This window comes from Propithecus coquereli, unplaced genomic scaffold (genome assembly GCF_000956105.1).
Source record: "Propithecus coquereli isolate 6110/MARCELLA unplaced genomic scaffold, Pcoq_1.0 Scaffold85, whole genome shotgun sequence".
Taxonomy (NCBI): domain Eukaryota; kingdom Metazoa; phylum Chordata; class Mammalia; order Primates; family Indriidae; genus Propithecus; species Propithecus coquereli.
Window position 1 is genome coordinate 620,528 of NW_012154729.1, and position 10,480 is coordinate 631,007.

Sequence of the window (10,480 nt, forward strand, 5' to 3'; positions counted from 1 at the left end):
GACGGGTATATGCATACACAAAGAGTGCAATGCGCACCATCCAAGGGCAACATACGTAACCTAAACATCTGTACCCCCATAATATGCTGAAAAAAAAAAACTAACTCGAAATTTTTCTAGAAATGGCACTACCCCATAATGGAAAAGTTAGGGTATACCTGACAAGGCACACAAGGCTATGTCTGCCTTCTGCTTTCCTTTCACACTAAACTCTCACTGTCCCAATGGTTTCCCTATGAACCTGCGACACCTATTCTTGTAGCCTCCTAAAGCAGATTCAATTTGTTGCCTACACGACATGTCTACCTTCCCCCTCCCTCCCCCATAGCCATATTCCATGATGGAGGCAGATCCTAGCTCCAGCCCAAGGTCCAGTGACTGTCAGTCTCATCTTCCACATCAGAAGCGTGAGTATCAGGGACAGCAATGCAATTCTGGCCCATAAGACTAAAGGGGAGTCTACTGGGAAGCTCTTAAGAAAGATTCATACTCAGGAAGAGACCATCTCTCTTTCCTTTGGGCATTGTTGTACCTGGACATAATGCCTGAAACAGTTGTGGCTGTTAGATGACCAAGAGGAGAAGCAGCCTACGGGTAAAGCCAATATACCAAGGACAGCAGAGCAGAAACATGGGAAGGATCTGCGTTTCCGATGGAGGGTTGCGCTGCTGAATCAACCAGTTCTGCTGCCACACTTCCTCTGGGTTTGTCGTTTGAGCTAATACATTTCCTTACGTTTTTAGGCTATGTTGAGTTAGATTTTTTGTTACCGTTAGCCAAGAACATTCTAACTGACAGCTCCTCTAGCAAGGAGATACACTTTTTATGTCTTCATGCTTTTTTCCTGAAATATAGGAGAGGATCCTTGTTGAGCTAAGGCACCTCACCCATGTTTCAAGGCCAAGTTCAAATGTTGGTTTCTTGGTGGAGCTTTTCCTGTCACAGAGAAGCAGAATTGGTTGCTTCTTTATCTGTGTTCATTTCTATTGCACCTATCATGATTCATATCTCTCCTTCCCACTGGAATATGAAATGCCATATAAATTTTATGAGAGCAGGAACCAGTTACTGCGTCCCCAGTGCCTGGCCCATAAAGGGTGCTGCATAGGTGTTTCTTACTCATCTCTGTGTCTCTAGTAACTAGCATCCTGCTGGAGACATGACAGGAGATTAATAAATGTTGGTTAAATTAGGCCATAGTATGTTTTGTTCCTTGTGACAAAGGTGACATAGTCTTGAGATGCTATGGGGACAAAGGATGCCATTAAGATAATGGAGACATTGTGGTGGGGCCAAGAGATTGGACTCTGTCCTCTACTTCAATGGCTAAACTCTACCTAGTGAGTCATTTGTACCATACTCTTGACCCTAAGTAAAAAGCTGACATCACATTACCAATTCAGAACAGAACTACTTTCAAAATAAAATATTTAATTTAAAATAATTAATAAATAATATACTTCCCATTGGTCCTAGTGGCTAAAAATTGTCTGGCCAGATTAGGTCTCACTGGTGCTTAGGAATTGCCAGAGTTTGTCCTGTCAAGTATCAGACTCATCTCAACAAAATTCACCAATATTTGTATGCCTAACACGTGACAGGCACTGTGTTAGTGCTGGGAGCACGAAGTCCTCAAGTAGTTAACAGATCAGTGGAAGAGGAAGCTGCAGTCAGTTCTCCATGTCTGTGGGTTCCATATCCATGGATTCAACTAACCACAGATTGAAACATTTGGAAATAAAATTGTGACTATAATGAACATGTGCAAACATTTTTCCCTTGTCATCCCGTAAACAATACAGTATAACAACTATTTACATTGTATTAGGTCTTATAAGTAATCTAGAGATGATTTAAAATGTACAGGATGATGTGCATAGGTTATATGCAAATACTGTACCATTTTATATCAGGGATTCAAGCATCCTCGGATTTTGGTATCCAAGACAGGTCCTGGAACCCATCCCCCTTGGATTCAGGGGAATGATGTACACAAATAAATACATAACGTCCCAAACTGAGCAAGTACCAAGAACTTGGGAAATGGAGCTGAGGAACAAGAGGTTCGGCCTAGGGGAATGAGAATCTGGTCACTTGTATTTCTTTAATACTTCCTCTTAATTTGAAGATTCTTCCTGTAATTTGAGTCCCAAATTTGTCCATGCCAAAATTATAATGTGACCACTTTGAAAAGCAAAATTAGAGATGTTAAGAATTCTAAACTTTAACTTAAGCATTTTACCTTTCCAGTAAATATTCTGCCATTTGTTTCTTTATATTTCCAACTCTTCTTTCAAAGTCAGTATCTGAACTGATAGTCAACTTAGATTTGCATCTTGGGAAAATGTAATTCTGATACCTGTCTTTATATTGTACAAGTTGCAAAGGCTAAAGCAGTGAAATCATAGAACAGAAAAATCAGCACAACGTACTTTTGTATGGTAATACTAACTAGCAGCAACTTCCTCACTCTAATAAGATTATCCCCTTCCTTTGACTTCATTGTCTCTATTCATTTTATCATTTACTTAAAAGAAATCTGAAATTCCTAAATGCCACTCATACTTTATGTCTCAACTGAAGGGCAGGAACTGTGTTTTATGAGGTCTTTATATTCCCTACTAGCTGATAGTTGGGCAAATATTAGACCTTGGTGAGTGTCAGGTGCAACACATAGAAAGAGTGCTGGGCTTTGAGTTAGAACAACTGCCTTTATTTCCTGGCACCCTGCTGATTAGCTGTAACATGCACCTATGAGGGGGCCACTGGGAGTAGTACTAACAAGATAATGTATGTAAAAACAAAACATTAAAAAAAAATCACAAGATATATTGTTATATAAATACTTACGGAATTGAATATTTTTATGTCTCTTGTGGGCATCCAAAAAGGCCAAAAACTTTATTAAAAATTCTAGCTTAAAAACCTAGTTGTATTATAATACTAGATTAGGAATAAAATTATTGATGCATTAGAATTGTGTAGAAACAATTCAGCATTAGCAAGCCTATTTCAGTCCTATCATCTTATTTCATATGATTATTCCTATTTTTATTAAAAATTCCAGCCTAAAAACCTAGTTGTATTATAATACTAGATTAGGAATAAAATTATTGATGCATTAGAATTGTGTAGAAACAATTCAACCGCAGGTTTTATCAGATATATGTTCTAAAGCCTCAATTAGCATAAATAAACACTAACTCTCATTAAGTAAAAGCACCTGAGGAGACAGTAGCTTGTGCATATAATTGGGATTTAATAATAACAAATAAAAGACTATGAATTTGAAGAACAAGAAAAGAAATTTCGCATTATATTCTTTAAAAAGTTCTGTAGGCATAAACAATGCAACTTTCAGACATCATGTTACTCTGGAGTTAAATGTACAATGGAAATAAGAATGTGTTATATTAGCATAAGAATAAAAAGTTATTCTGAAAGGTCATCTTGCAAGATCAGGTTTTTATGTGGCATGTAGAAGAGGCAATGTTCTGAAAATCCATTGGGAGAAGCAAATTCATAAATATTAATAAATGGAGGCATCATTATAGATAATAAACTATGAAGCAGCATGTGAGTTTGGATGGTTTTTGTTGTCACAATATGCAGTTGATATTTGGGGAAAGTGTCTTATTATGAACTAGAGACATGCATATTTATTTATATAAACTACATTTTGGAAAGATTTATTCTTGAACTTTTCTGAAACTTGAAGAATCACAAGTTCTGAAACTTATGAAATTACAAGCAAGGGTTTTTTTTTTTCTTATTGATTATATGTATTTTAACCGGCAAGCCCCTCATCATTTCTTGCCTAGTTATTGTGTTAGTCTCTTTGCAGGTCTCCCTGCTTCTTGTCTCAAGGTATGACGAAGAAGTTAAGTTCTTGCCAATGGAATGTCAGTAGGAGTAGTGTACACCTCTTCTGGGTCACACCCTCACAGGAAAGGTGGGCTGTTCTTTCCCTCCACGGCCCTCCCCACTGGCTGCAATGTGGTTGTACCAAAATGGTGGGGAGCCACCTTAGACTACATGGATATGGTCAGCAGTCTATGGATGGATAAGCAGCAACACAGACACTATGAAGCTGCCCTATCAGTCCTCATGCCCAGGCTATTACAAGATAGAAATAGCTTTCTATCTTGTTTGAACACTCTTTATTCTTAATCTCTGTTACAGCAGCCAAACCTCTAACTGAAATTATACATGATACATGATTATTTGTTTTCATGTATATTTCCCCTGGAAGATGAAGTCCTTGAGGATTATACCTTTATCTTATTCATCTTTGCATCCCCAGTGTACCTGGCCCATGACAGTACTCAATAAAAGTTTGTTGAAAAAAAAATGAGTGAACAGATAAACAAATACAGGTCCCAGTGGAAATGATCCTCCCTTGCTAATGGACAGTTACCATACTGGCAGAGTCAAATTAAAATGACAGGATTCTAAACTGAATCAGGACTCACCAAAGGAGAGGGGGAGGGCTAATGAGCCACCCCAAGAAATATGGGGAGGTATTCTGAGATGATAATGTGAGTCAGAACAGCTTGATTGTTCTTAAGCTTTAGGCAATGTGGGTCATCTCTACTCTACAAGTGATCATCAGAGGTGTTCTTCAGGCAAAAAAAACAGGTGCTTGTAAAGTGCTTAATTTGATGAAAGGAGGACCAGGACATTGTTTCTGCCTATTGGAGGTAGCTGATGTGTTGCAAAGAGGCTCCAGAAATATGGAGCAGCCAGAAGTCAAGGGAACCTGGGTGTGAGCATGTCTGTGGGTGTGAGCATGTCCCTCGAAGCTTCGGTGTCTTCATAACTAGGACCGCTCCACTTACCCCAACAGGCTGGGCTCTGGCCCAGACTCAGGAAACCCTGAGGGGCCCTAGGTTGCATCTAATTCTAGGAACTTGGCCCCAGCCTTGTTTCTTGTGACAATCCCTGTCTTGACATACTGACTAAGCTTGGGAGTCCATCTTCCTCTAAGCTTGACCACATTTCCTTGATCCAGGGGATTGACCACATTTCCTTGAGCCTCAACGCCTATGGCATGCTCTTGAAATCTACATTTTCTCAATAAGGTTATCAGGTGAGAATGAGAGGGGAGAGATGTTGGAAGTTTGAAGAGAGAGAAGAAGGTGTGAAATGGTTTCCCATAACAGTAAGAGTGAATCGACTAGGGAAAGGGGATAAATGGGCAGTGCTGAGGTCCGCTGGAAGCATGTGCTCATTAACTGACAACCACACTGCTTCAGTTCTCAGGTTCAAGCACAGAGTAGGTGCAAAGTTGTGCTTACGCAGAGATGGGGTTTCCTTAGGTGAGAGAAAGACAAGCAGTTGAGGATATCCCGTGAATGATCCAAGGAAGTGATAATATTGATGGACTATGAACACTAAGTCAAGTACTGAGGGAAGTGAGTCAGACAAATGGTAGTAGAATCAATGGTCAGAGGGTTAGTGGATGGAAGGTCAATGAAAGGAAATTGTTTTGGAACAAAGAATCCTTGGAGTCAGGGTCCTGGAAGTGAGAAAGCTGGAAAGTTAGAGGTTAATGTCAGAGAGAAGGGATGCTTGGGACTGAGATTTTGGAGGAGGGAAGTTATTGGTATTAACAGGGTCTAGGTCTGGTGTAGGACTCATAATGTCTACTCAAGGTGTTATAAAGAGCAAATGATATTTTTGTGAAGCGTGACGTTGGCCATGGAGATGCTCCATGTAGATCTCCCTTAAAGACAGCTGCAGTGTGGAGCATTGCTGGCCGTCAGCGTCCAGCTGCTGCCCCTGTGAACACCGAGGACACACTTACCTGAGTCTTCTCCCAACCAGTGACTGAGCACAGAGGGTGTGTCAGTGCTGGCCCAGTCAATGGGCAGCTTGGACTAGGTCCCTCTCCATTGTTTTGGCTGAGACTTTCTCAGAACTGCACCGCGGTCTGAGGCCCTTCATACCCAATCCTTCCTTGCCCCTCTCTGTTCACAGGTGTCAGATCAGTGTGGTGGTTTCGTCTCCTGGCCTACACCTGCTCCCTCCACTTTTTTCTTCAGGGGCATTTCCCCCAGTTAACCTCTGGCACACTTAGTCCCATCTTCATATCTGCTTCTTGTAGGAACTACGGCTCACACAATACTTAGAATAGAGCCTGACACATGGTAGGTGCTGAATAAGTATCTTTTGGTATCATAATTAATAGATCTAGACTTCAAACAAATATTCTTTTTATATTTACATATATAAATTATAAGTATTTATAATATTCCTCTTACTAATTCAGTCAACTTTTTGAGAAAACTCTATTTTTTTTTCTTTCAGCTCAACCAGAGTAGAAGGGGGTTTCTCCACCTCATCCAGGCTGGGGAAAGGACCCAGTACTAACCCAGAGGTCATCATGGAAATGGCAGCACCTAACTTGGCTCGGGACCCAGGAGGTCTGATGAAGCCAGTCAAACATCTTTTAAAAAAATGGAAGCTGAACACCCAGGAGAGAGAGAGAGAGAGAGAGAGAACAGCTGCTAGACAATTCCCCTTCAGATGTCCTGTCATCGAAACATTTCAATTCATGTGACAGATATTGCACCCCCTTTTTTTATCATTGTCTGGCACCTGAATCAACTTTAAATGATCCATCTTTGGGGATAAGGAGAGAGAGATGCAGCAGAACTTCCATACCCAAACTGCCTTTTTCCTTTTCTTACACTTAAATGCAAAAGAGGTATCTGTTCCCCAGATTAACTACTACAGGCAAGGTCTAGAGAAATGAGACCTTTTGTTGGTTAGTTGTCAGTCTGGGATACAAATAACTCTGATATTCAGGAGAACAACCGTCTGAAAACTAAATAGATGGACCAGCTTCATAACTGAAGACAAACCTCCATTCATTCCACAGATTTTTGTTGAGCACCCATTCCAAGCCAGACGTGTGCTAGGTGCCTGGGAAAAAATACTGACTCAAAACGAGGAAGACCCTGCCTCGTGATGTATTTAGTATCAAAATCCAGGCAAGATTGCAGAATAAATATTAAGGTTAGACATGATTTCAAAGAGATCAAATTGGTTATGGGGTCTATTTTATTAGCTTTTAAAAAAAATGGGACACGTGGCCAATAAGTAGTGAAGCCTAAATTCAAGCCTGATTTCACAGCCAGTATCCTTGATCACCACAGTTTCTTGATGAATAAACAGAATACACGTTAACTAGAGTACAATCCTTTGAGAGTTAAAGAGACCTGTCTGGAAAATGAATAATATTTTGTCACATGTCATTATCTCCTTTTATTAGTTTTTTAAAAATTAGATTTGACTCATGGATTTTCCTAAAGAGAGCACCAAGCCAGAACTAAATAAATGACCAAGGTATGCGGGTGAGGTTGTCTATCACAGGTTGAAGCCACCATAATTTTCTGCATAAAGAGATAACCACCATTCTACCTTCAATTGCTTAAACCAACAACGAAATTTATCCATGTGAAAATTTAGCTTGGGTCCTTTAACTCTTTCCTAAGTTGAACTGTCAGTTACTGATTGCAGCTTTAAAATCGGGATACATAAGTAGCTGGTTGAGTAACTGGCTAACACACCAATCAGGAAAACCTGATTAAATTAAGAAAAGAAAAGCAATAGACTTGTAGAACTGGATGGTGCTTTAGAGGTTACCTGACTCAACCTTTTCCCTTTAGCCTGGACACACACACACACACACACACACACACACACACACACACAGAGTATAAATTAAGGCCCAGTACAGGCAGGTGATGAAATCTGTCGAGGGCCAAAATCCATATTTCTTGACAACATGTCTTTCAAAGACTGCTAAGCTGCAGTGATATATCTCCCAGATCCTTTCTCTCCTCTCCATTTTTCCTGGCAGCAAGGATCACATCCTTGAAACCTCTCACCTCCTAACAGGTTCGTCCTAACACTGCTGGAAGATTTGTAAAGCTTGATTTTGGTGTTTTACCTTCTTTGCTCAAAAATCTTCCAGAATTACTGAAGAGATAGCAAAATCTTTAGCCCAACATTCAAGACCCTAACCATCTGGTTATGGCTTTTTTACCTTTTTATTTCTCTTTAATCCAATCAACTCAGCTACAGACTCTTCTTTGTGTGCACATCCTGAGCTTTCTTGCCTCTCTCTCTTTGCGCCTGCTGGTCCTTCTCTTCTGCACCGCCACTCTGGGTATCCAAATCTAGTCTCATTCAAGCCCCAGCTCAACTGCCAACAGAACTTTTTCAGAGCCCTCCCGACTAGAAGTCGTCATTTCTCTCAGTTTTTCTCTTCCACATTTTATTCTAATCGGGTACAGTTCATCTCTTCCCACTAGACTAGAAGATTCAAAGGGGAAGGAACAGTGAAGATTTCTCTCTTCACTGCCACCGTAATACCTTGCCTTTAAATGTTCGTTAAACTAGTAAATCAATGAATATATTAAGAACAATGCACCTTTTAAAAGTGTATGTTTTTTTAATCTACCAATGATGCTAATTATACTTTTAATTTTTAACTAGGAGGAAGAGACATAATGACTGTGGAAAGACTGCTTTTAAAAGTAATTTTTAGTTTTTAAATTATTGTATTTATATGCAGATTTGCCTTAAAACTTTCCTTCCGATTTCTATTCTAAAATACTGGTTTTAAAATCTTTAAACTTACTTCAGTCAATCACAGAATGATATTAATAATACTTTAGAAAGAAAAGCCTCTAAAAGTCCCATTTAACACATGTCTTTTTAAAACCATTCTCCATGCCAGACACAATGGACATATAACATTGCATAAAATAGGCAAGAGCCCAGCCTTCATGGGGGTGTGCCAATTTTACTTGCAGAAATAAACTCTTTTTCCACTAACCAAATACTTACCACTCTTTCGAATTCTTTCTTCTAATAGGTCAGCATGTCCAGATGGAAGTTTCTTATTAAAAATCTCAGCTGAACGGAGGAACATAGCTTCAACTGCAGACCCTTTCAGCAAAGCAATCTGATCTTCATGGTCTAAAGTCTGAAATCCTGGGTAAAGATGATAATCAAATCAATACCAAGGAACTCTATTTGCACGACAATTTTCACATTGTATATGTATAACAATATTTCATCATCCCCATGATTGCCATTGATAACAGATTCCCATAAAGTGATTTTGTAATTGTTTTACAATTGGGTAGTCCAGTTGAGTCAATAAGTATCTATTCTACTCCCCAAAATAAAAGCCGACTCTTACCTTCATTGAATAGGATTTATTAAATGAGTTAGGCAAAAGGAGATGTCAAGTCCTCACCAGATACAATATATTATGGCAGAGACAGAGTGATCCAGATGAAGCAACTCTCAGAAATTGGAGTTAGGCAGATACTCTTTGAGTCATTATTTTAGTCACACCTGGTGTGAAAGGGCCAACTTTGCAGAAACTGGAAAAAGCTTTATGTGCATCCAGAATATGTGGCTGATTCATGAGTGTTTAGTCAGTCTAGAGAATGGGTAGTATTTCCCCAAAAAGCCAATCAAAGTCATATTGTGCTATCTGCTCTGAACTCAGGACTGCACCATGTGGGGTGGGGAAAATCAGAAAAATACGGGAAGAATTGCCAACCTAAAGGAATACAACGCTGCCCTGAAAATCCAAAGTCCTTATCCAGGCTTGTGTGGTACAGTCCCCAACAGCCTTTCTGACCTCATTTCCTGCTCCTCATTCCCCTCACTCTTTGTGCCCCAGCCACACTGACCCCCAGGCTCTGCTGTGAATACAAAAGCCCACTTTTGCCTCAGGGATGAATACTCTTCCCAGATATCCCCATGCCCACTCCCTCACTGCAATCAGGTCTGTGCTCCAGAGTTACCCATCCTAAAAGAGTACTCCCAGCACTCACTAGTCTCTCCCTGCTTTATGTTTGTTCATAGAACTTACCACTACCTGACACAATATGAGAGATTTATTTGCTTATTTGTTAATCGTCTGCCACCTCTACTGAGGGTAAACTTCTTGGGGGCAGACACTTTATTTTATTTACTTTTGTACCCCCAGTGCCTGGCATATAATAGGTACCCAATAATTATTTGTTGAATAATTGAATGACTAACTAAATGAATGGGAAACAAAATACAAGCTCATGTGCATGCTGGTACACACACACGAACTAACGTGAATAGAGATAAATGATGCCATCAAGGTCTAAATGACTTAGGAAAAGATTGAACCACAATGGGAGTTTAGAAAAGAGTGCAATGCTAAGGATTCAGAGTCACTCTTCTTGAGAATCTCCGAGCTTCTTTGAGGGCAGGAGCCATGCCTAACCCCCCTCTAGGTCTCCAGCACCTTGGACAGTGCCTGGCGCAGGCCATGCTCCGCGAACTTGTGAATGCAATGACTCAAATTTGTTTTTCACAAAATGGCCTTTCAGTATTCCTATTATATCCCTATCATTACTATTTGTAATACTGTTATCTCTATGATTATTGATATATAACTTTTTTCCTTCTCAAGGGT

The 10,480-nt window shown here is 39.9% G+C and overlaps 1 protein-coding gene across 4 annotated transcripts in view; it reads right to left on the bottom strand.

Annotated features, from left to right (window-relative positions):
* The window catches only part of NR1H4 (nuclear receptor subfamily 1, group H, member 4), a 77,524-nt gene that overhangs the window by 5,908 nt on the left and 61,136 nt on the right, over positions 1–10,480 (bottom strand). For all 4 annotated transcript variants that reach the window (XM_012664056.1, XM_012664055.1, XM_012664053.1 and 1 more), the window contains one exon: positions 8,860–9,006. In XM_012664056.1, coding sequence (XP_012519510.1) covers positions 8,860–9,006 — 147 coding nt within the window. The remainder of the gene's footprint in view (positions 1–8,859; positions 9,007–10,480) is intronic.